Source organism: Lupinus angustifolius, chromosome LG02 (assembly GCF_001865875.1).
Source record: "Lupinus angustifolius cultivar Tanjil chromosome LG02, LupAngTanjil_v1.0, whole genome shotgun sequence".
Lineage (NCBI taxonomy): Eukaryota > Viridiplantae > Streptophyta > Magnoliopsida > Fabales > Fabaceae > Lupinus > Lupinus angustifolius.
In genome coordinates, this window is record NC_032010.1 from 15,860,467 (window position 1) to 15,887,110 (window position 26,644).

At 32.5% G+C, this 26,644-nt stretch overlaps 3 protein-coding genes across 9 annotated transcripts; 2 read left to right on the top strand and 1 right to left on the bottom strand.

Moving 5' to 3' along the window:
- LOC109336857 (mitochondrial adenine nucleotide transporter ADNT1-like) lies at positions 4,109-9,393 on the top strand. Its single transcript, XM_019573676.1, has 10 exons — positions 4,109-4,478; positions 5,462-5,510; positions 5,639-5,802; positions 6,202-6,239; positions 7,098-7,210; positions 7,365-7,478; positions 7,874-8,221; positions 8,857-8,972; positions 9,008-9,015; positions 9,175-9,393. The coding sequence occupies exons 1-8, from the start codon at positions 4,312-4,314 to the stop codon at positions 8,938-8,940; spliced, it is 1,077 nt and encodes a 358-aa protein (XP_019429221.1). The 5' UTR covers positions 4,109-4,311; the 3' UTR covers positions 8,941-8,972; positions 9,008-9,015; positions 9,175-9,393.
- Positions 14,681-21,470, top strand: LOC109336800 (protein SUPPRESSOR OF PHYA-105 1). Of its 5 annotated transcripts, XM_019573646.1 has the most exons (10): positions 14,681-14,799; positions 15,525-15,911; positions 16,140-16,192; positions 16,262-17,278; positions 17,656-17,813; positions 18,785-19,595; positions 19,747-19,893; positions 20,095-20,400; positions 20,480-20,539; positions 21,176-21,470. In XM_019573646.1, exons 2-10 carry the CDS (start codon positions 15,767-15,769, stop codon positions 21,368-21,370), a joined length of 2,892 nt encoding a protein of 963 aa, XP_019429191.1. In that variant the 5' UTR covers positions 14,681-14,799; positions 15,525-15,766; the 3' UTR covers positions 21,371-21,470. The 5 variants fall into 5 exon arrangements, with proteins under 5 accessions (XP_019429191.1, XP_019429173.1, XP_019429182.1 ...); XM_019573628.1 differs by having other exon boundaries at positions 16,140-17,278; XM_019573637.1 differs by having other exon boundaries at positions 14,742-14,799; positions 15,544-15,911; positions 16,140-17,278.
- LOC109336839 (mitogen-activated protein kinase kinase kinase 7-like) lies at positions 21,789-25,693 on the bottom strand. 3 transcript variants are annotated; one of them, XM_019573669.1, is made up of 3 exons: positions 25,650-25,693; positions 23,266-25,196; positions 21,789-22,856 (listed from the first exon to the last, which is right to left on the bottom strand). In XM_019573669.1, exons 2-3 carry the CDS (start codon positions 25,166-25,168, stop codon positions 22,708-22,710), a joined length of 2,052 nt encoding a protein of 683 aa, XP_019429214.1. In that variant the 5' UTR covers positions 25,169-25,196; positions 25,650-25,693; the 3' UTR covers positions 21,789-22,707. The 3 variants fall into 3 exon arrangements, with proteins under 3 accessions (XP_019429214.1, XP_019429206.1, XP_019429200.1); XM_019573661.1 differs by lacking the exon at positions 25,650-25,693 and adding an exon at positions 25,341-25,641; XM_019573655.1 differs by lacking the exon at positions 25,650-25,693 and having other exon boundaries at positions 21,789-22,009; positions 22,737-22,856; positions 23,266-25,641.

A 26,644-nucleotide genomic window follows, 5' to 3' on the forward strand; every position in this document is an offset into this window, starting at 1 on the left:
AATTTGCATGCGGACTTTCCTGTAGGCATACCCTTCACCACTGAATATTGGTGGTCGGTTAATGGATGAACCATCACCACCAAACGGGTTTGTAGAACCCATTATATTTCCCTTAGGATCACGAATACGCGGTTGAGCTAGCACTTCGTACTAGCTCTGATACCACTTGTTAGGTATCAGTGGCTAAAATACATCTAGAAGGAAGGGTTGAATAGGTGTAGCGGTTAGAGTATCCGCTTTTCGCTAACAACAAATAATGCTGAAATAACCCGAGATTAATCGATTAACAGAGAAAGAATAATCGATTAACACAAACAATTTAATCGATTAAAATAGCTCAAATTACACAAACAGATTCAATTTCTTGCACGACAATCAACTGAGATCGAAGCAAATATACATAGCTAAGCCTTAGACTCAACCTAAACTAATTACTAGTCTAAGTCTAATACCAATCTTGAGACTTAAGCACGTTGATTTTTTGATGATCTTCAAGCTCTTATGAAGCACAAGTTGTCCTCATCAAAACCAAAACACATAGTGGGTGAGCTTTCCAAAGTGCTCCATGAGATGTAATGCTGCTGATGAGGATCTAATGCATGTTTTTAGGGATTGTTTTCATTCATCTTCCCTTTGGACTAGACTCGGTTGGAATCATCCTTCCTTTTGGGTAAGCTAGTCTTTTCGATCTTGGATTTTACATAACTACAAGCAACACAATGGGTTGCTCTTCTTGACTGCGGTTTGGTGGATTTGTAGGAGTCGAAACAATTTCACATTTGGTATGTCCAGTTGCGATAGTAATTTTGTTACTCGCAATGTCTTTCAAGACTTTTGGGAGTGGCGCAAGATGGGTAGCAGTGTCTTCGGAGCAGGGATTGGCTGGTGTCTTCCGGTTGTTGGGCATGTCAAAATTAATGTTGATGGTAGCTATATGAGAAACTCTAATGTTATGGGGGGATGAGGTGTTCTTCAAGACCATGCAGGCCATTAGGTGTCTAGTTTTTCTGCGAATTTTGGAGTTGGATCGCCTATTTTAGCGAAGCTTATGTCTATGAACCATGGTTTGAAGCTTGCCTGGAATCTGGGATTTAAGGAGGTTATTATGGAATCTGATTGTCTCGAGGCAGTCCACATTATCTCAGAAGATGTCCATATTCGAATTCACCAACTCTCGAAGATAGTCACTGATATTCGTCATTGGCTTTCTCGCGACTAGCTTGTGGAGATTAAGTTTATTGTTGGCTAACCAAGTGGCTGACTTTATGGCTAGACTTGGATCTCATTCATCGGATTCTTTCAGAACCTAGGACATGGCTCCTTCCACATGTCATTACCTACTAGCTCAAGATCTCCTTCCTGCTACTTAGTTCTTCGTTTCTCTGTTTGTTTTTCTTTTGATTTCCGACATACCAAAAAAAAAATTCATGATGAAACAACAGTTTAAAATCTATGTATCACTTGTATAATTTTTTCACATTGTAATCATATTATCTATCATTGATTGTTTACTTTTATTTAAGAATCAATTATTGTTAACATATGAATAATGAATAATAGATTACTTATTAACAATGTAAAAAACACTTACACAATATATACATTTTAAATTCATGAAATGAAACAATTAATTCATTCACTTACCTTATCCATCTCTTAACTTTCAACTTCTTAGACTCACATTAGTTGAGTTGGTAGAGTTTCGGAATAAGAAAGATAAACTTTTATTCTCTTTTGCATCATTTTTATATTATCCTTTTTAGAATTTTATTTTAACATTTTTATAAGATCAGTTTTAGAAATTTGAGCACATTTATTTAATTTATTTTCTAAAATAATATTTATTAATTGGATGTAAAGAGAATAAGCCCTAAGAATAAATATTATACATCTAACAAAGTTAATCCTACTAAATTACTCCATCTAAAGTAAATTTTAATTTTAGAACACATTTGTTTAAAGTCAAATTAGTACATTACAAAAACATAAATAAAAATAACACAGGTTGACCATTTTTAAATGATAAAATTGAATGACTTGAAGAAGGTTACAGAATAAAAGGAAAATTTTACCCATGACAAATAATCACGAAGAAGTTGTGAGGAAGATACATAAAATATTAACTTATGACAAAAAGTAAAATGAGTGACTGAAAGGAGAGAGGAATGTTAAAAAGTCTTACTCGTGAGTTTTTGAGTTTGTGAAAAATTTAGATGCGAAAAATTAAACATGAAGAAGTTGTGAATGAGGTAGATAAAATATAAACTTGTGGCAAAAAGAAGTAAAATGAGTGAAAGAATGGAGAGAAAATTGTTAGAAAAGTCTTACCCATGAGTTATCCAGTTTGTGAAAATTTTATCTATGAAGATTTAAACATGTAGAAATTGAGAGGAAAATAGAAAAAATGTTAACGTGTGAGAAAAAGTAAAATAAGTGACTAAAAGGAAGAAAAATGTTAGAAAATTTTACCCGTGAGTTCCTCAGTTTGTGAATAATTTACATGTGAAAAATAAATATGGAGAAGTTGAGAGGAAAATAGACAAAATGTAACAAAAAGTAAAATGAGTAAGTGAAGAGAGAAAAATGTTAGAAGAATTTTAAGTATGAAAAAGGTTGACATTTTTTAGTATGTTATCCAATATAATAAATACTATATCAAATTGTGTAGGTTTGTGAAATAACAAAAATAAACACACTAAAATTTTGACATATGATATTTGTGAGGTCGTTTTGGTAAATTTGAAACTAGGACATGTGTTATTTATATAGATAATAGATTCAATTTTAAGTCATGATTCTTAAACTGTGTATATGTCAATGAAATATATATATTATGTGTAAGATTGTATCTTGAATTCTATTTTCCTTTGTATATTTCTATATAATTTAGAAATTTGCTTGTCACTATGTTGTTGATGTTGTTGTGAGAAAAGGGGATTGTTGTTTTCAACTTTACCTAATTTTTACTTTCTTTAAATATTGTCTTGGCTTGAAGTTAGAATAAAAAATAGATTGAATTTGATTTATAATTAAAAAATTAATAAAAATAAGAATTGATTTGATTTTGAGATTTTTTTGTTTTACTTATATGAATTTAAAAATATACTTAAACTTGATTATGCTGGTTTGATTTTATCTTTTCTTTTGTTTCTGAGTTTAATTCTATTTATTTTGATGGGTAATATTTTTCTATATTTATTTTGAGAGAGTAAAAATATTTAGTAAGAGAAGATAGAGAAAGATATTAATGTGATTAATGATAGTGCAAGAAATGAAAAGATATTATATGAATGAATTGTGTTATATTATGTGTCATGTCTTGAATTCTATTTTCCTTCATATATTTCTATATTTTTGAATTTTACTTGTCACTATGTTACATTATCTAATTTTTACTTTCTTTTCTTTTTATATTGCATGACTTTAAGTTAGAATAAAAAGAAATTGAATTTGATTTATAATTTAAAATTTTAATATAAATAAGAAATAATTTGATTATGAGAATTCTTTTGTTTTGCTGGTACGGATTTAAAAATATACTTAAATTTGATTGTGCTTCATTTGGCTTTATATATTTACATATTATATATTTGTTAATTTCCGAATTTAATTATACTTATTTTAGTGGATAATGCTTTTTCTATAGAGTGTAAAAAGATTTACGAAAACAGGATAAAGAAAGATATTATAATGATTAATGATAATATAAGGAATGAATATAAATTAGGAATTTATTCAAACATTTATTAAAGTTAGTAAGAAATGTTCAGTATGACGTTGGTTCAATAATATAAGATATTACTTGATTTTTAAGGTTAAGTGTTTGATTACTTGAAACAATATTTATTAAGTGAAACAATCATAAAACTCGAAAGAAATTATTAGTTCCTTACAAGAAAAGTGAGAAAATATTCTTAGTGATACAAGAAAAATATCACACTATATAACTTATAAAAATGACAAAATAAACAATATATGTCAAAGTTTTGGAGTGTCAATTTTTGTTATTCACAATTTATATATAGATAAACGATGTAATTTTAGAACACAATTTTTTTAAATAAAATCAATAACTATGATATGTATAATATAAAACACTTGGAGACAGTTGAACTCAGTCACATTGTAACAGTTGTCTGTGTGGGAAGCTGAGTCGCAGGTTGTCGCAGCCACCATTTCCAGAACAAACTACTGTGAAAATATCGTTTCTCTTCACTAATCTTCCCAATAATTCATCATCACTCTCTTTTCTTCCTAAAACCTTATATTAGGGTTTATATTTATACATATAATTCATTCATATTCAGTACTATGGCTTCTTCAGAAGATGTGAAGAGTGGCGAATCAGCTGTTACAACGATCGTGAATCTCGCTGAAGAAGCCAAGCTTGCGAGAGAAGGCGTTGTTAATAAGGCTCCTAGCTATGCTGTTGCCAGCATCTGCAAGTCTCTTGTTGCTGGTGGAGTCGCTGGAGGAGTGTCAGTTCCGTTTCTGAATTCTTTTTTTTTTTGTCAATTTTATCGATTATCGAGATTTTGATTTAATTGGAACTTTGGAAGTGTTTGTGTTTTGAATTTGATGTTTTGTTGGTTTCGTCATATGGTTCATTTGTATAGGTAATGAAAGTTTGATGTTTCTGCATCTTGTTTTGTTTTGTTTACCATCAATTTTTGTTTTGTTTTATTTTATGGACCGATTAATACGGGAAATTATTGATTTGGCTGTTGTATTTGATTGAGTCCTATAGTGTTTTGATCTGGTCATCTGGGAGTTTGTTTTGTCTATATCATAGTTACCTGGTATAGATATGTTACGAGTACATGGTTCACTTGGATGCAGAGTTTGTCACTTTTTAAATTGATTTTATGGGACATTTTAACCACACTTTACACTGAATTTGGTACACGATAGTAAATGAGAGAATTATGTAACTATGGTCTATATCATCTGTTCAGTTTGATTGGATTACTTGTGAAGAAGCACTCAAATTTTGGGGCTTTGAAACAAGATTTAGTTTTTTTGTGCTTCTAAATGTCAGTTACCTTGAAAGTTACTAGAAAGCCTCCATTCATTAATATCTTGATAACAAAAGATTTCTTCTGCTGTTTATATACTTGTTTGATTAGGATTGCTAAAAACGTTTATCTGAATAAGAAAAGAAAAAAGGCTGAACTTGTTAGCTTCTCACAAAAACAATTTCTTCTAAATTGGATTTGGGTAATCGCTTTCTTTTAAGCCTAAATAAACATGTCCTGAAGTGACCTGATATTTTGGCATCTCTGTCTATTAAAGCAATATGTACTTGCTTGACTTTCATTTTCATTTCAATAAGTTGATATGCTATTATGACAACCTGATTCGGTATTCCTGGAAACTTTTCTTACTAATAATTCCTAGGTTCTTTTTTGGTTTTATTTTGTGTTTTATTTTATCCGAGTTAAAACCTTTTGTATCTATGCAGATCACGAACAGCAGTTGCTCCACTGGAACGGATGAAAATTTTGCTCCAGGTTAGTTTATTTACTTGTTTTTAAATGGGTTATGCTGTTATTTCTTCTTATTTGTATATGCTGGGACAAAATATATACTGTATCCGAATTCCTACATGTGTCATGTCTCTGGGTCTTGCCATTTGCAGGTCCAGAATCCTCATAACATAAAATACAATGGAACAATCCAAGGCCTGAAATATATATGGAGAAATGAAGGGCTGCGTGGACTGTTCAAAGGGAATGGTACTAACTGTGCTCGAATTATCCCAAATTCTGCAGTGAAGTTCTTCAGTTATGAGCAAGCTTCTAAGTAAGTTTTACTTTTGGTACAAGGTGATGAATGATTGTGATAAGAACCTTGGGAGAACCACACCAGAAAAGCTACTTATTGTAGTTGGAGACCGCAAGGGCGCAAGGCCTTATAAACCCTATTAGAATCCCTTACTTCCAATGTGGGACTCAAGTCTCAAACCTTGATTTAGCATTCTTTTCTGTAGGCCTGCCATTCAGGTGCAGAATCATCCCAATCAAATTATATGATGGAAAGTTGGCTTCTGCAATAACACTTCTTATTTACTAACAGTTTTTGTTTAAATAGAGTCACTTTGCTCCCGTGGCAAACTTTATTCAATTCTTTCAATGCATCCCACTTCTTATACTTTTAGCTTTGTCTTCTGTCTTTTCCTGACTGTTCCATCCTATTTCACAGAGGCATATTGTATCTGTATCAGCAGCAAACTGGAAATGGTATATTCATTTTTACCGTATTTTATTTTGGATAATATTTGTTAGCTTGAGGGTGTGCCGTGAAACAACGGTTAGAATGATGCCTTGTGACCTAAAAATCACGAGTTCAAAATTTGGAAACACCCTCTTTGGTTGCACAGGGTAAGGCTGTGTACATTTACCCTCCCCATATCCTACTAAGGTGGGAGCTTCGTGCATTGGGATAATTTGTGTTATGTTTGGATAACTTTTTTGGAGTAGGACAAAGGCAAGTGTGACAGTTATTTTTTTTATAATTTGAATAATCAGCTCTTCTTACTGGAAATGTATATAGTTTTGGGTTATTATTCGTGTACCTTTAACCATATGTCCATATGCTATGAGATTCATTCTTTGTCCATATGTTAATTTATAGTTGTGACTGTTAGTTAATGCATTGCCTATTAAATATTGTATATAAAATTTGTATATTTAATTGTCCTGGTTTGACTCGACCACGGTCGAATCACCAAATCATGAACCAGTACCTTCACTGGTTCAATAGCCGGTCCAGTTTTGAAGACATTGTTTATTTTAAGCACATTAATTTTTAAATGCCTGATTCCTATAGTTTCCTTTAACACCAAATTCAGCAGTTGGTTGAAAATATTTTCAAACAACACATAGTCAGTCCATAGGTTTTCACCATTAATTTTTTTTTTCAAATACAAGTTCAGTGCTTAGGTTTTCATCACTAAAAAATAATATCCTTTAATAGGTCAGCGACTTATATCAACACTGGCTGGAATGAATTTAAACATCTTTGAGAATTGTCAAAAACTTTGCTAGTCTTAAAAGGCCTTCTGGTTCTCTAAGTATCTTATCTTGTACATTTTTCAGAGGATGCTCAGCTGACTCCTGTTTTGCGTCTTGGAGCTGGAGCATGTGCTGGAATAATTGCCATGTCTGCAACCTATCCAATGGATATGGTTCGCGGCAGGATAACTGTACAGGTACTTTTTTCTCTTTCATTATTCTTTATGTTTGCTTTGCTTGTTGGGGTCTGAAAATGCATAAAGATAATACCTTCTCTATTGGAGTAAAAAATTATTTCAAGCCTATCCATGTTCTTTATGGTCTTGATGTTTGACCGGATGTATTTTGCAGACTGAGAAATCACCTTATCAGTACAGAGGAATGTTCCATGCTTTGTCTACTGTGCTTAGGGAAGAAGGACCTCACGCTTTATATAAGGGCTGGCTTCCTTCAGTAATTGGAGTTGTGAGTAATTTTCCAGAATATCTCTTCTGTTTATCTAGTTGATGATTATGATTTATGGCCACGATCCTAAAGACAATTATAGAAATGCCAACATGATTTGACTACAACCTTCATGGGAAGTTCTTCCTGTTTTTCAAAGCAACTTAGAAACTTCAGTTTGTAGAGGAAGAGAACTTTATCCCAATAATCTAAAAAAAGTTCTGAAATAAGAAACTGAATTTCTTCACATATTGCTCGGAAGTATACATCTATCCATCTTATGTTATGTCCTTGACATTTTTATTGCAAACAATCATATGCTTGGTTATAATTGATGGGTTATATTTTAATTTAGGATCTTTCTTTTTGGGTGCTTCTAAGACTTGATATTCTCTTACTCTTCCCCCCTCTTCCAGATTCCATATGTGGGTCTCAACTTTGCTGTCTACGAGTCTTTAAAAGATTGGTTAATCAAATCTAAACCATTTGGTCTAGTTAATGATTCTTCTGAGTTGAGTGTGACAACTCGCCTAGCTTGTGGTGCTGCTGCTGGAACAGTTGGACAAACTCTTGCTTACCCTCTTGATGTCATTCGTCGAAGAATGCAGATGGTGGGTTGGAATCATGCTGCTTCTGTTCTAACTGGTAATGAAGGAGGTAAAGTCCCGCTAGAATACACTGGAATGGTTGATGCATTTAGGAAAACTGTTCGGCATGAAGGATTTGGTGCATTGTACAAGGGTCTGGTGCCCAATTCTGTAAAGGTTAGTCTTCATCTAATACTCATGATCTGTTCGGCCAAAGGCCAACGTTACAACTGAGCCAAATATTAGTTTGTTGTTGGCTTTGAATTGTTTACCGTTTTAAGCTCAGTTCCTGATCAGCTTAAGGCTGTTTACTAATTGAACTCATACATGCACCAATTGCCATTGGCTTGAGCCAAATATTTATATGTTGGCCTTGAATTATTTACTTCACCAAGCTCAATTCCTAATCAACTTATAAATTGTAATTTAATTTCCCGGCTTCCACTAAATTGAACTCGTTACATTGTTTATGAATTTTCGAGTTTATGCATTGGTCGCAAATTTTTTGGGTTGCTTTTAGAATTATGCTAGCTGTGGTCAAGCACCCTGCAATCCTCTTTGTAATGTAATCAACTCCTGTTCTGACTTCTATGGGTTGACTCAAGATGTTATTTTGATAATTCCATTGTTTACTGTATGATGGTCTTTTCAAGCTTGGTATTTAGAAATTTTCTCAATTCTCTATTACTTAATTGTAATAATGTGAAAATAAACTTGTGCTTTTTTGTTGATGAGAGATTCACTTTAAACTCTATTGTTTAATGGCTTATTCTTCCTTTAATTGTAACATTCTTTAACTCAATGTTTTGCAGGTGGTTCCATCCATAGCACTTGCATTTGTTACATATGAAGTGGTGAAGGACATTTTAGGAGTTGAGATTAGAATATCAGACTAAAGTTCAATAACCACATGATATATGTTTACCTGGTGTGGTGGTTTTTGGTAGGCAAGGAGGTGCAGAGATGATAGATTATAATAAGAGAAAAAGATGTATGCATTGACAGTGTATGAGTTTTATACACTGTCATTTCATCATCCAACATTGATATTTAATTATGATTGACTTTACAAAAAAAAAAGTAATCCAAATAAATGGTGGATGATGAGTCAGTGTATAGATTTTACACTCTTATAATAATTAATTTTCTGTTTTACATCTCCAATAATGAACTTATAAACTTTAGAGCTAGTGTCTATAAATTTGTTCCCTTGTTATCAGTTTTGTCTTTCTTGTGAATATGCTTGTAGCTTTCAGCTTCTTGCTCATCTTCTATGTCAATAAGTATTGTGGAAAAACAGTAATGAAAGTTTTTGTTAATGGAATTTTTAATGACTGATTATTTAGTGCCCCTTCCTACCCTATCCCTATCCATTAAAGTATATGCTAGAAATGTTTTTTGCAATGCTTTGTGAATATTTCTAAGCAGCCTGATTAATGCAATGAATAACCATGTCATTTAACTTTATGTTGTTTCTTTTGCCATGAGAACATTGGATGTATTACTTAATAATGTTACTATAATATAATTGATTGAAGTTTCATTTCCTAGGATGGAGGTATAGTCATGAAGTTTTATTGCTCCAGTTATAATAGTCAATTAGAATTAGCATGGTTGAACGAACACCTTATTATTCTTTTGATGTTAATTATTTACTTGTACCAAAATACATTATCTACCACACACCTTCATATTCCTGGAAGCGACACTTGTTGGAAGATAGTTACATACCAAAAAATATTAGTTCCTTATCGAAAGAGATATATCTTGTAGTATCAAAAAGATAATATTATCTATCGATATATGTTAAGCATTATCGGAGGTTGTGATGCAAATACTCTATAGTTAGTAACATCTTTCTCCCAAGTCTGGGTAACAAAACTTGTGTCATCTCTTGGTATATTGATTGCATGATAATGATGATTGTAAATTTGTAATACACAATTCATGATGACACAAGTAGGTACAATAGGTAGGTTCTTCATCACCCTCTTCTTTCTGATGACCGATATCTTCTAAAATGGTTTTGGTACAACTTTGTGTAGACTTTTGAACACAGACAAATTCTGCTTGGAACAAAATTGGTGCTTCCCACTGATCTTTGCTGATTTTTTTAATCCTCTGCCCTAGAATAATATTAAATTTTTCTTCCGTGACTGAATATATAACAAATGAACAACCTTAATCTTTGATGTAAAGTGTGTAAACATTAAAATTCTATTTGTGGAAACAGATTATATAAAATAAAATAAAAAGATATTTAATGTGCTACATTTCAAGGGTAACTATTTTCTGAAGATTTGTTTCAAAAAAGAATCATCTCTCATGTTAAAGATGTGTCCTTAAATGCAATCTTAAGGTTTCCATTTGTATCATAAAGTGCACACTCCAACATGAGAGGGTGTGGGAAGGAAATATATATACAGTCTCCGAAGATAAATATAAACTAACACATGTATGATATAATATGGTATAGTCTAACGAGGTAAAGTGATAATATATGTGGAAGAATAAAACAAATCTTAAAGTTGAAACTATATTTGGGATGAAAATCACATATCTCAACTTATTATTCTCAATTTTGTCCCAGTTAATTACATGTTGCTATGACAGTTAAAAAATTATATATTTTGTTCCACTACAAAAAATATATGTTCGTATGACTTTCCCTTCCTCTTCCCTTAGCATGAGAATGTTAAAGTGTTCACTTGATAACTTTTATTATGGATATACTTATCAGATAATATATATTTTTCATGTAAGGTAACATGTTTGAACCTAAATCATCCACAAATATAATAAAGTTAGCTTTCATAACTGAATTTTTTTATAGTGGAAAGACTTAAACCCATGATATTGTTTAGCAGAAATCAATTATCTATCACTTTGAGCCTACTTCCATTGTCACTATTTTTTTAGAAGTGTAATTTATTATTACTTAGTTACCTAATTATAATATAACTATAAGGAGTGTTCATCAATTTGAATCTGTAGTTAAGTACATAGCATGGTACATTTTTTTTGTGAACTAGTACTTGGTACTTTAAAAATGAATAACAGTAGTGCTTAACTTGATTAGATAGCCTAACCAATATAAATAACAACCGTCCAAAATGCCATCAACGCGAAACTATTATTCAGCTGTAGAATAATTGATGTACGATGACTTTAAATGTGTTTATGGTAAAAGGTTATGAAGGTAATATATATATACATTAATAGAATAAACTATAAAGATTTATATATGATCAGATACTTTACTCATTTATATTATTTTCATTTAAGAGTTAATATCAATTAAAAGTAAATAATAAATAATATAATAACAATATAAAAAACTCTTATATGATCGATGTACACATTTTTTTTTCATTTGGTTGTTATGTGGCCAATTAATACAAGTGCATCCAAAGCAACAAACGACAATATTTAGATATATTCTTGCAATCATAACATTATATTTCCCATAACGTTAATTGATAGATATATGACTACTTCATCGATATTTCTAATTCTATCAATTAATAAATACAAAACAGTCAAGTTAAGAATTCTTTACGTGATAGATAAAATATTAGGACCAGCTAGGTTTAATCGCAAATGAATTAATACTTATATCAAACGTCTATCTTGTTGTAGTAATGACATATTAAAACAATAAATAAAGAAGAACTTTAAGCTACAAATATAACTAACTACTATTTTTTTATATAGATACATGATTTCTCATTTTGTCTTCATACTAGAAAAGATTATGAATATTAGGCACAAATATTGTAATTTGAGTACCCACAGGATCAATATCATGATACTGATCCTTACTCATAAGTTGTTATTGTTGGTATTTGTTGCAAGGATTTTTATGATACATTCATGTTGAATATTTTTGTTATCCTTAAAAATAATTGCATACCTTAAATATAATGTTACATGTTTATTATATAATAAATACCTTATTATTCGAGATGAGCAAAGTTTTACAAGCTAAGTTTATTGAATAATACTTATAAATAGTTTTGCTTAAAAATATCAATCACAAGCTCTAAGCTTGACTGGTTTATTATAAACTATTTTTTCAAGATATAAACTTGAAATTTTAAAAACTTAGCATCACATGGAAGCTTATTTATATAAATGACTATTTTGTAGTAATATTTTCCAATATGCTATAAAACATATTAATAAAAACCAATAAGCCTAAACCATTAAATAAACTAACAAATATTTTTCACTAATAATATATTTATTAAATAGCCCAGTTTCTGAAGGCTTTTATTGTATAACGCACTTTCAATACATAATTAATTAAAGAAGCTTTTAAACAAAAAAGTTTAACCCCAACTTGATCTAATAATAACGAATTTAGACTAACTCAGCTAATTTCACCTACATTTATAAGGTAGGACCTACCAAAGCATAACATATTACTAGTGTGAGCATGAGTCATATTTCTTGAGTAAGACTGGTCTCTTATTCGATCCTAAATATTAGTTGAATTATTTCTTAAACTCGAATCCCATATTATACATGGAGCTAACTAGATCCAATGTTGACCGAATCAACATTTGAATTCGAACCTAACCCTAGACTCGATTAAACATAATGTATATCCTTTTATATAGATAAAATATTATCAATATTAATTATTACTATGAATATGTAATTTGACATATGAAATGATACATGTATGTATATTGTTAATCATGAATATATATGATAAAAAAATTAAAGAATCAAAAATATTTTCAATCATAATTACTTTGTATACAATTGAATACACATATAAACATGATAAATTTATAAATCAAAGAACAAGAAAATAATGTGTATTTTCATTGACAACAATAGAATAAATTGTATTACAAAGAAACTAATCAACCTATTATATAATTAAAAATAGAAGAAATTTATCTCTACCTAACTCTTAATTAACTAACTAACCAATTTACACGCATTTTAATCATGAAGGTTGAATTTAAAATAATTAATTGTTATTCAAAGTAATATAAGTGAGTTTAAACTACCTATTAATCCAATATAATATTAATCAAAAATATATTTCAACAATAAATGAGTGACAATACCACGATCATGATTAGACCAAACACAATTATATTTGGACTAGATCACAACCCGACCAAACTGAGTGAGCATATCTGCTAACCCCTACATATTACACTGAAACCATACGTTCCCGCTGCCACATGCAATCCTTGACCATTGGATGATATTTTGTCTCTCGTCTCACCCACCCACCATTAATTCATTTCAAGTTTTTTTCCAGTTACTATTTTATTTCAAATTTTCTCCCAAAAATATGCTTGTTTATTTAAAGCAAAGACAAGATAAATAATTAGATCTACCTAAACTAAATTATTACATTCACAAAGAAGTTAGTTCTTAGATGCTAAATGTAAGTTTTTTGTCAAAACTTGTAGCATCCTTGAGGTTTTTTTATCGTTGGAAAATTATGTGTAGTATTTTAAATGTTAGTCTTTATACTTATTATCAAACTATGTTAACTTTAAATGGTGACATAAAGTTAAAACCTTATAGTTTTGAGGTTTGCTTAACCAATTTAATTTACTAAATTTAAATATAAGATGAGTTCCCAACCAATGAGCTAAATGTAAAGAGTAATCAAAAATAATTTTTTAGAGCTAATGATAAGGAGTTGAAAAGAACTAAAATATTATTGTTTTATTAAATAATTAAGTATTTAATTCAATGAGAAATAACATATCTACTTTTTCAATATTTTATTTCTCCTTTCATCTCCTTATTCTCAATTCTTTAGGATTGATGTTAAAAAACCGGAAAAATATATTATATCTTAAATAAGGCAATAAATAATTATAGAGAACTATATTTTAATAAATACGTAGGAACATTAAAGTTATTGGGTATAATTTTATACTCTAATCAAATCTCTAAAAACCTGAACGATTTATTGACAATAATTCAATGCAAATAAAGCTAAAATAAAATTAATTTTATGTGATGCAAATACGTTTTTTCCTATTTAAAATTTGAGAATAACATGTATGGCCAGACACTCTAATATGTATCGTATTATTTACCATTCATTTTTTATTATTATTTACTCTTAAATAAAAGTAATATAAATGAATGATAGATAATATATTAGATGCGCATGTGATAACAGATAAAACTTTAGAGGAAATGATATATAACTGACCGTCTATGAATTTTATACACTATCATTATACCTTTCATTGTTCATATTTAATAATTATTTACTCTTAAAAAAAGTAAATCAAATAAACTATTGATGATATAATTATTATGTAAGTTTTGCTATAATATCAGTGCATAGATATTAGGATAAGTATAATTGATAAAGATCTTGACATATATATGAAAAATATCTATGAATCGCATATAAACATGTGTTTCTGAATGCGACACACATGCTCTCTATTTTTACGTCACAAATAATTAAAATGTGAGTAATAAAGTAACACATCTTCAATGTATGAAACAATGAATATATTTTATAAGAAACTCAATATCGTGGCTGCACTTTTTGCCTCAGACATGGACAGCCTTGTGAGGCTAACAAATTAAAAAAAAACTTTTGGAAAAATATTAAATCCTGTCCATAATAATTACTATAAATATCCAACAAAACAACCTATTCCAATTTTCTATGTACTCTGAGTTCAAGTATTTATTGGTTTCATTTCATAACATGTTCCTTGTCAGTTTTGTAGGAACTCTACTTAGCTGGTGAGGTAACCATCTTCTTTATCACTTTATACCCTTATGTTCTATACTATATGATATTTTTACTGAAATTTCTATTCTATTTCTCTTTCTATGGCTACTTTCTTCATTAGTAATATGGTATTTATTATTATTTCTTATTATGTATATAGTCTATGTGAATATTATGTTTTCATTTGATCTCATCTTTTTAAACATATATATGTTTTAGTTACATATTACAAGTTTCAGAGGAAATGAGATATTATGCAGCCCATTTGTATTCTTTCAGATGTATTATCTGATAACAATGGAGTCAAGTGTTCCAATGTATTATTCAAAATATGTCAGCTGAAAATGTTTATAGTCTACTCCCCTAAGGGTTTGCTTGTGAGTTGAGGTTTGGAAATAAATAAATGGAAAATGAAGGCTTGAGAGTCACATAATGTACTTACGAGATTGGCTCTGAAACTTTCCCTTTCCCCTCCAAAACCCTACTCACAAACGGACCCGAAGGGTCTGTTTGAGAGTTTGGTTTTGGAGGGGAAGGAAGAGAAAGGGAAAACTTGAGAGCATCTTACAAGTGTATTTCATGGCTCCAAAGCCTTCCCCTTCCCTCCCTTGCATCCAAAAACCAACTCGGAAATAGACCCTAACCAATCATAGATTTTCAGTCACATTCATAATATACCACTTTATATTTGAGGTTTTTCTCTAATGTAAACTTACTGATCTAAATTTTCTTACTACGAAGTCTTCCAAATTGATTGAAGAAACTCAGTTAAGCACATAGATCAGCTGGCACAAAACTATTTTGGCTAAATCAAACATCTCGAGTTCGAGTTTCTTGAAAAACTTGGTGGGCGAGCATCGCTACTCTTCCATCCTTCTTGATTTAAATCCAGATTAGTGAGCATGTCGAGCAGATAGTTTATACAACAAATGGAGTTATTGGAAGAACTACATTTGGATTGCATAGATTGACAAGTGGAAGACATGAGTGGAAATGGCAGGAATGGAACTGAAGAACACAAGAGAAAAGCTAATGATTGTTTTCTCAATCAAGGAGGGAAACAAAATATCCCAAAGTTACCTATTAAGAAGAACTGTCCAGAAAGCTTACCAAATGACAATGTGAATGGTAATGAGGAACTGAGAATAGTGATTTTAGCAGATGTATTATTTTCTTAAGAGCCTGTTTGCGAGTTGAGTTTTGAACGAGAAGAAATGGAAATAGAAGGCTTTAGAGCCAAGAAATACACTTGTGAGATAGCTCTGAGCCTTCCATTTCCCTTCATTCCCCTCCAAAATCCAACTCGTAAACAAACCCTAGCTGGATATTCTAATACTAACTTTTATTCCATGACAGATTCTGAACACATTGTTGGAGAGATACATGCAACAACATATAAGAATCCTAATCCAAGACAGCTTCAGAAGAATCAGTTAACTATTGAGTCTAGGTATAATAGCTTGATCAGAGAAATTGAACCAAAGATTGAAGAGCAGTTACCAGCGAAGTTAAGCAATAGACTTGAGGGGGTTGATTCAGAATCATGGGGAATGAAGACTTTGTCTACGCTTAAAGTTTCTGCAAATATAAGCAAGGTGGATAACATTATCACCTCAAGTAATGCACATCTTATTAGGAGTACAACACAGCAGAATAGTCTAACTACATATAATTTTTCTCAAATCATTTTGAAGCAAAAATTGAAGGGAAAAGGGATCGTTAGCAAAGATTTAGACAAAAGTACCAATCTTGGTGGATTACTTATGGGACCGGAGGATGAAAATCCTTCTTTTGAAGCCATGTTTCAACCCGGTACATTGCTAAGATCAAATGATGATGACGATAATAGGCCTTTCCTGCAAGCAATTGCAAAATCTGGAACAGAATCTTTTACTGATGGGCTCAACTTAAGAGAGTGGCTGAATTTTGAAGGTCATAAAATGAGTAAATCAGGAAGCATACTTATATTTAAGCAGATAATGGAATTGGTTGATTTTGCACACTCCCAAGGGATGGTCTTACAGGACTTAAGACCATCTTGTTTCACTTTATCGTCTTCAGGTAAAATTAAATACATTGGTTCATCAGGCCATCTAGATTTGGATAAAGTCATGACATACAATGTGACAAGGAAAAGGCCTATGGAACATGATATCTGTGCTTCCCAAAGTTTGAGCACAAAGTTGCAAAAGCCCTGTGAGGATACAAGAACTGTTTGGCAGCAGCAGCAGCATCACTTCACCGGTATTCATGGCTGCAGCACTACAACATTGAATCAAACTGACCCTTACATGAAAAGGCACATAGAATCAAGGAGTAAAGAAAGTTTGTGCCATAACGGTTCTAACTATCAACATACTTCTACTAAAGAAAAACAGTTTACATCTGTAACCATGCAGCTAGAAGAGAAGTGGTATTGTAGTCCAGAAGAGCTCAATGATGGAGTTTGCACATTTTCATCAAATATTTATAGCCTTGGAGTTCTTCTTTTTGAAGTAAGAGAATATTTTCTTCACCCTTAGTTATTTTTCATTAAATTTTAGCTTCTAGTGTTTCCTAATTATTTTGTTAATTTTCATCAATTAAATTAAGCATAGAACTTTTATATACACCATTTATTTTTTCCTAGTATTATAGCGAGGAATTAAGAATGATATGCGATTTTGGCTTCTGCAAGCTACCAAGAGATTGCTTCCAAGCAAGGCATATCTGCTTGACATACAATACCTAACCATTTCAAATAATCTAGAAACATTGATGTTCAAGTTACAGAGTTTTATGCTAGCTTCCAAGTTTTTTCTACTATTTAGATCCTCTAGTAGAAACAACACATGATGTATTTTCTAACATACTAAGTGGATGTGTCTCACAGTTGTTATGCAATATTGAGTCATGGGAGGTGCACTCAGCTGTGATGTCAGATTTGGGTCATAGAATCTTACCACCAAGATTTCTATCAGAAAATTCAAAGGAAGCTGGATTTTGTCTTTGGCTTCTGCATCCCGATCCTTCCTCTCGCCCCAATACTAGGTAATGTGATGTGCTGTTGTTCTTGTATCTGGTGTTACTTTTCTGTCTCATTTGAATCTGTAAAACATGAAAAATATTATCCTAATGGCTTCATGATGGGTAATGATAAATAGTGATGTTGAGGGGTATTTTGGCCTGAGGAGCAATGTCTGTAGTGGTTCACAATTGGTCTTGCAGGCCTACTCTCCCGAGCCTATACGACTCCTAGTTTTTTCCTAAGGGAGTATTTCTTCATAAGTTACCTTGTAAGACGAATCCTAGACCTGTTTGGCCGGAGAAGGCAGGCCAGGACCTTGGGCCATGGTTTCGGCCTAACAGGTCCAAGTCCCGTTGTGTTGGTCGGCCAGTTGACATACTTGACTGCTTGTGACCGGTCCAATGCACATTGGACTTGTAGGATGGAACTATCATCATAGCAAAAAATACTTTCCTGCCAACCTTGGCTTCGTTATAAAGTTATTTGATATTCTTATTGTACAACCGCAGCTTATTGACAATAAAAGTAAGCTCATTCTTAATTTGATTTGATATTCTTATTCTTATTGTTCATTATGCTTGACAAATCAACTCACTTAAGGGGATAACCAGATAAAGGCAAGTTTTATTAGCACGATTTTAAGTTGCTTAAAAAAATGGTCCAGTGTCAAGTATCCATGTGTAAATGCTACTAGGAAGCAGGTTATAGCTTAGTGCATCGTGTTATAGTTTCCCTTGGATGATGACATGTTATTCAAGTGATAACGATTCATCAGTAGGTTTTGGATTATGGCATTTATTTATTTTCCAGACTTCATTCTACCACCTTGGTACCTCTTGTCTCTTGTAAATGAACACCTGTCGGAACGCAACATTGTTTCTTTGCTTTTTTTAATATGTATAAATAATCATATGGCTGAAAGAATTATTATATTGATGCTGAGGATGCATCCGGTCCCCTTTATAATTTGTAGCCCTCCTTTTATCTATATCAGGATGATTTTAGAGTCTGAGTTTATGCATGAATCAGAAGAGGCGAATTCTGGAGATGATATTGCAGTATCCGGTGAAGATGAAGTTGAAACAGAACAATTACTACATTTCTTAAGTTCACTTAAAGATGAAAAGCGAAAACAGGCAGCAAAGTTGGCAGAAGAACTAAGTTGTGTGGATGAAGATATTAAGGAGATAGAAAAAAGTTATTCTTTTAGGACAGATTCAGTATTTCCATTGGCAAAAATTAATTATCCTTCTTGTTCAGATGTTAGTAGATCTATTCCAAGTTCTTCTGCTAATGAATCAAGATTTATGAGTAATATAAATCAGCTAGAGAATTCTTACTTTTCCACGAGATTCCAAGTCCAGCTTAAAGAAGATTCAGCTGTTTCAAGCTATGATGAAGATGTTCTGGAAAGTAGATTGAGATTTCCTCATGTACGTAATTTAAATAAGGAGCCGAAAATAATTCAAAGTTCTGTGGGTCGTCTAGGATCCTTTTTTGAAGGTTTATGCAAGTTTTCTTGTTACAGCAAGTTCGAAGAGCTTGGTACATTAAGAAATAGAGATCTGCTTAGTTCTGCAAATGTAATTTGTGCTTTAAGTTTTGATCGTGATGAGGATTACATTGCAGCTGCTGGAGTTTCAAAGAAAATCAAGATTTTTGATTTGAGTACTATTTTATGTGATTCTGTTGATATTCAGTACCCCGTAGTTGAGATGTCGAATAAATCAAAGCTTAGCTGTGTGTGCTGGAATAGTTATATAAAAAATCATCTGGCATCGACCGACTATGATGGTGTGGTTCAGGTTTGTAATCCTTCAACATTAAAACTGTGCTTAATGAAACCAATTTTGTTCATGTTCTTTCATTTATACCAACAAAACCATCATTGCTTCTGCTGTTATATATCTTATGTTTTACTGACATTAATGATTTAACATGTATGTGTGAATTCAGATGTGGGATGCAGGCACTGGTCAGCCATTGTCAAAATACATGGAACACCAAAAGAGAGCTTGGTCTGTTCACTTTTCTCTTTCTGACCCAAAATTGTTTGCAAGTGGAAGCGACGACTGCTCTGTCAAACTGTGGAATGTCAGCGAGGCAAGCTTTCTTTTAGGCATTCTAATAACCAACCATTGTGGAAACAGTATATTGGTATTTATAGTTATACTATTTCAAGTTGTATAATAGAAAGGATAATATGAAAAGGAACATAACTGCATGACAGAACGAAAGTTGAATACTTTTACTTCACGCCTTCACGGCACATAATAACTGTCTCAAATGCTGTTGTTTATGTAGGAAAATTCTATAGGAACCATCCAGAGCCCTGCCAATGTATGCTGTGTTCAGTTCAATCCTTACTCAAAACATCTTCTGTTTTTTGGATCAGCTGATTATAAGGTCTATGGTTATGATCTTCGTCAGACTAGGGTCCCTTGGTGCACATTATCAGGTCATGGAAAAGCGGTTAGCTATGTAAAATTCCTAGATGCCGAAACTGTTGTCTCTGCTTCCACTGATAACTCTTTGAAGCTCTGGGACCTGAAGAAAACCAGCTCTTCTGATGCTTGTAGCTTAACCTTTAAAGGTCATAGTAACGAAAAGGTTGGTTTCTTTATGTATTATATAACACATTGTCTTCTTTTCTTGGTTTTAATTGCTTGTTTTTCATCTTCTTGTTCAGAATTTCGTCGGTTTATCAGTTTTAGATGGATACATCGCATGTGGTTCAGAAACTAATGAGGTATAGTTTTGTTTATTACATCACAACCTTGACTTTACAATACAGTATATTAGTATGAGTCCTTGACTCCCTGGAATGCTGGTTGTATTATGAGGCCAGGAAAATATTTCACATCCTTCACCACTGGGCAAAGAAAGTAGTTTCTCTTAATATTTTCTCTCTTCTTTTAGGTTACTCTATGGGTTTTTAGGAGCCTGATCATAGAAGGAGTGACATAGATTAATCTCACATAACAATGTTATTGATTTCATCATTCATGATTAGCTGTCCTTATGTTAATCAAAAAATGGCTTTCAATAATCTCACTTAGCATGAAGCTTTGTTATTGTATTCCTAGTAATCAAGCTAAAAGTAACCATAATGCATGTTGTAGTAGCTATTATTTAGTTTTTCAATAACACCAAACTAAGTTTATACTATATGCAAGATGCTTGGAGTTCATAGGTCCTGTACCTAATTTAATGAGTGCAAAAAGAGGATATAAATATCATCTATTTTCATAAACTAAGTCAGTTATAAAGATGATTCTTTTTAAATCAATCCAATGATATTTATGGAAGCTCGCTCCTCTTAATTTCCTTCGCCACCAAACATGGAATAAATAGATACAATTTCTAATTCATTTCAACCTTTCAGGTATACTGCTATCACAAATCTCTGCCAGTGCCAATCACTTCTCACAAATTTGAGTCCATCAACCCTATTTCTGGTCATTCAAATAGTGATGACAACAATGGACAGTTTGTTTCTAGCGTCTGCTGGAGAAAGAAGTCTAATGTGCTTGTTGCAGCTAACTCAATTGGAATTGTGAAACTACTGCAGATGGTCTGACGTTGAAAGGGAAAATAATCGGTTAACGATAAAACCTGAGAAGTTGCTTTGTTTCTGAAACATCAGTATTGTTATACCGTATGGCATTCAGATGAACACTCAGATTAGTGCACTATCCAGGCTTCAATGATTGATGGAGAGCAAAGCTTAAATGGGGTCACTAAGTTGCTAATATGGCATTGGTTAAAAGTGGCATGCATATCTTTTCCAATTTCCATTGGTAGGTAATCCTTTCAGGAGCTCGTTTTCTACAGCATGACATCAAGAGAGGAGCACTTTTTCATAAAATCTGAACAAAACAAGTTGAGCAAGAAATGCATGAAGCATTTTAAAAATATAGCCTTTTGAACTTAAAGCACTGGTGAAGCTGGAATCTGCAAGTTTCTTCAAAAGCGCGTGACTAGAGGCTTCCTCTGATCAATTGATGCTTCTGTATATAGATCACTCTCCAAACTGCAATGCAGAAGTTTCTCCTTCAACAAGTTCTCATCTAGGTGATGTATCACAAACCAATGAGCTTGAGGCCAGGGGGCACCATAGGACCTGAAAGTTTGGTTGAACTTGAAACTTAGTCAAATTTGTTGCTTTCATGCGGCGAAGCTCCTTGCTCCTATATACCCAAGCTGCTGAGACTGCAATCTGTTAAGGAAGGGAAGAAGAAATTACTAAACCAGATCTGGGTGCACCTCAAAAATATGTTTATTAACTTAACATCCAAATGAATTTTAATTATCAAGACACATGACACCATCTATGCTGTGCATTTACTTGCAAAATCTAACTGTAGTTTGATATAATGGTTCAAATATTACTTGTAGACCAACATTCAAAATTATGCAGAAGTTGCATGATTATTCTTATTGAAATTGACACTACCAAGAATTCTGGTCAAATTTTGTCGTTTTTATCTTTCACAGAACTTTGTTATCAGTAACCTGAAAAACAATTTCTAGTAGAAGATAGATCAAGAATTCGATCTTAGGTGGAATTACTGAAACCTTTTCATTTTAGTTTCCTATTCTGCTTGAAAGATTTTTTTAAAAGGATAATATTGAATTCTCAAGTTACTATTCCACTTAGTAATGATAAGTGCATGTTTGAAAAAAAAATCAAGCACTAAGGAGACTCGTTGTGGCATGAATACAATGAGTCAATCACAGTAGGCTATACTATTCCTTTCCTAATTCACAAACTAGTCATGTCAGGAATACCTTAACTTAAACTTCTTAGGAAAACTATGTACCAAAAAAGCTACTTAAGTAAACTATGTTAGTCTTTGCAAAAAAGAGAGGATTCTCGGTTTTTATGTTGAGAATCTGATGATGGTATATTGTGATCTAAGAAAGCTCAGAATCTGAGGCATGACCAGAGGATGTTCTTCTAATCATTCTTGGACTTGATATTAGGCGGTTATCTGAATTAGTCCTCAAACTTCGGCCACTAGGAGAAATTTGTGGTGGTCTAGCTGATCTCACCCTTGGTGTACCTGCAGTGAAAAGCACATGAAGATATCAAAAAACAAATAGAAAGGAAACTTATGCTACATCAGTGCATCAAAATAAGATGCATTTTCAGGTAACTTTATAAACCACATAATAGTCATTTGCTTTTATTTATTTATTTACTCATCAAGGATCATTGCGAAGGTAAAACTGTGTATCAGACGAGGTGGGAGCCTAGTGTACCAGACCGTGCTTTTTTATTATCAATAATCTCAACATAGAAACAACAACTTTGACAGCTAAAATACTTAGATAATTTTGTCAGGTTCTTCCTAGCAGGCATTTTTGTATTCTTAGCATGATGGAATTTGTTATAATTTAAACATGATCTTCTTAAGAATCATTAATTGGTGGTATTTAAAAACTCCATGGATACAGAAGTTTTAAGATGACCTGGTTGTTTGGTGAGCTTCAAATCTAGAGATTTCCTGGTGGTAAGCCTCCTGTTCATACTATCAGGTATTACTAAAGACTTCCTTTCAATTATGGATGGAAATGGCTCATCCCCAGAGGTAACAAGTTCATCACAGGCTGAAGCATCACTTCCGGATTCAGAGTTTTCCTTAGAGCTCATACTTATCTTTTCACGCTCTATAACTCGGTATGCAAACATTTGAAACGGAATTTGTGACATTTTGGATGATTCAGGACTTGCCCAAGAAGGAAACTTCCTCAAAAGTGCTGACTCTACATCACAATAATCTACTGGAGGCAATGGTGGTAGTTCTGGCTGGCTATTGTATCCAGGGTTCATTGAAAGAAACCTTTTTACGCAACGAAGAATTCTACATATGGAGGAGAAGCTTGGACGTTGATTCGGATCAGTATGCCAACATTTCTTAGTCAAGTTGATAACATATTTTGGTGAATTTAGTGGGAAAAGTGGTCTCTCTCCTGCCCTTATGTTTCTACTCATTTTCTCCCCTTGAAGATGACTATCTTCAAAAGGGACTTTACCTGTTAGAAGCTCAAAGCAAACCATTCCGAAACTGTACACATCAGATTTCTCTGTGTACTTGGAGTTTGCTTCACCTCCTCCTGATTGTTCTTGCTCTTCAAGTACTTCTGGAGAATACCATATGAATGGGAGAGTTCCATTCTGAACATTTGTATTCCCTTTTTGGTTCAAGTCCTTCACAGAATATAGGCCAAACCCTGATACTTTGGCATGTAAGTAACCTTCTGGTGAAGTACCTCTTGGCTTAACAAAAATGTTTGAAGGGTTTAGTTCTCCATGATACACTTTCCTTGAATGCAAATATTCCATTCCTCGTGCAATCTGAAGCATAATATCAACTGCCACATGAAGCAAGAACGGTATTCGCTTCCTTGGGCCATAAATCTCTTTGATGTGATTACAAAGGGTTTTGCTCATAAGTTCCATTATCAAAAAGCACTCTTTCTTCTCCTCATCAGTAAAACCACAAAGGTAATCCAATATATTAGGATGTGAAAGAGATAAAAGTCCTGTGATCTCAGGTTCTAAAGCTTCAATGTCACCGGAAAATTGTCTCATGACAAAGCTTTCACTTAACCACTGAATCTCCTTGTACTGACTCCCATTCCCCATTCTTCTCCTAACCTGATAGTCCTTAGACCCAACCAATATTGAGCTAGGCAGAAGCTTCCCTTCTACTGATTCTGATCTTTCTACATTCCTCAAAAGGAGATCTATTAATTTCTTCTCATACTTTGTTGCCCCTGCTAACTTCTTTTCATGAATCTTGTTGAAAAGAAACCACCTATCTTCCTTCCAAACCGTGTCGTACCGGTTCAACAAATCCTGAGTAATCAGATACTGTTTCCCGAATTTCCACTGGAAAAGTTTCGTGTCTCTATACTCTTTCCTGTACTTTTTGGAATTGATAAGCCTCTTCCTTTGCATTTCATCCTGATCCCAGCCTGATGTTTCGGCAGCAGATTCAATAACCTCAATTACAACAGGCATGGAACAAAGCAAGTTGTGTATGTGAAACTCAACACAATCTGTGTTGTGGCACAAGGTAATGGCTTTAGCCCACCATTCCTTTGTTTCCAAGCATTGCCTAATGTAAGCTTCTCCTTCTTTGAACACTCTATGGATCTCTTTCAATGGCTGTTCAAGAACCTTCCATTTTCCATTCTTCTCTTCAAATTTCAGGTTCTGTCTAATCTCATCTGCAATAGAATCATATGCAAAGCTTAAAACATCATGCAACAGACAACACTGCCTCTGATTTATTTGAATATTCTCCCCGAATACCATCACCGCCTTCAAACTCCCAAGTGCCTCCCCAATCTGTCTAAATTGTTCCATAACCTCTACTTTTGATCTTAAACAATCCCTGCAATTTGTAAACAAAGCTGAATATTCATCATTCACAAAGGAAAAACAATGCAATTCATCAAACAGTTTAAATGCAAACAACATATATTGATGGTTGAGAATCAAATAAATGAAACCAAAGGAAAAGATTGAAATCAAGCACCTTCTATACTACAACTTATTCAGATCAATGCACCATTCGAATGAATTTCATAAAAAAAGGCTAAATAAATTCTGGGTTATCTACGAAAGAAGTTAAATAATCTTTGCATAGGAATGAAACATGTAAGGAACAAAAAAAAGGGAATTTTTATTTTCTTGATACAAATTGGGGTGATTTTTGGTAAAATGTTGAAAGTTTGCAATCTTAGAAAGAGTAATAACAAAATTTGCGGAAGTTATGTGAAAATTGACACAAAATTAGAATGTCTAAAGGAAACGTGGTACTCAAGCAATGTTGAGCTTCAATTACGTTTGTGTAGGGTGAGGGGGACATTATTCATGCGAGTTTTATGGTTTGAAATGATCAATTACCAATTTGTTCAACCTACTTCTAACATCTTAAAGTGAATAATGTTTTATCAACAATATTCAATTTCCCAACTAGTACTTCTTGTCATGCCCACATTAAAATCACAATTTACTTTATAACAAAGAGTAAGTGATGCATATTAAGTTGGGGTGTAATTCTAGTTTGGTTAGGATTTATGAGAAGATTAAGAACTGAGTGGAATAAAATAAGACAATTTAATTTAATTAATTCATAGTTGTTCATGTACAAAAACTAAATTAAATTGAACCGAACTTATGTGGTTTGGTCAGGTTGGTTCATCGATTTATTTACTTTTACTAAAAAGTATAAAACCTAGAAAATCATAGTAATTTTTTTTGTTGTAAAATTGTAGTTATTTCTCATAAAAATAAAAGTGTAAAAAATAAGTACCCAACTTACTTGATATGTAGAACAATATGTCAAATCCCCCACTAAAATATGTTTGCTATTGAGTAAATAACACACTTGACACATTTTACAAAACCAGTATCTAACTACATAAGTATCACAAATATAACAATAAGCTTAAATTTCAGCAAACAACAAGTATTCATTACATCACAATAATTTTAGGCTAAATAATAATAGTTGTAGGCTTGAATAGTTTGGTTTGGCTTTCAAGCTTTCCAAAAATGTGAAAGTGTGAATAGAACTCTACAACAGTTTCACTAATTCTAAACTGAAATGAATCATCAATCCAAACTAAGCAATTTTTTTTGTTTGGTTTAGTTTGATTTCATCCATTTCGTGTTTAAAATCGAAACCACATACTACTTAGAGATATTGTATCACACTACTTTTTGTGATATCTCATTTAATTACATTTTTAATATTGTAGTCCCTAAAAAAAATAAAGTTAATCCCCATTTTAAAACTACACATGTTAAGAATTTCTTACATTTTCAATAAACAAT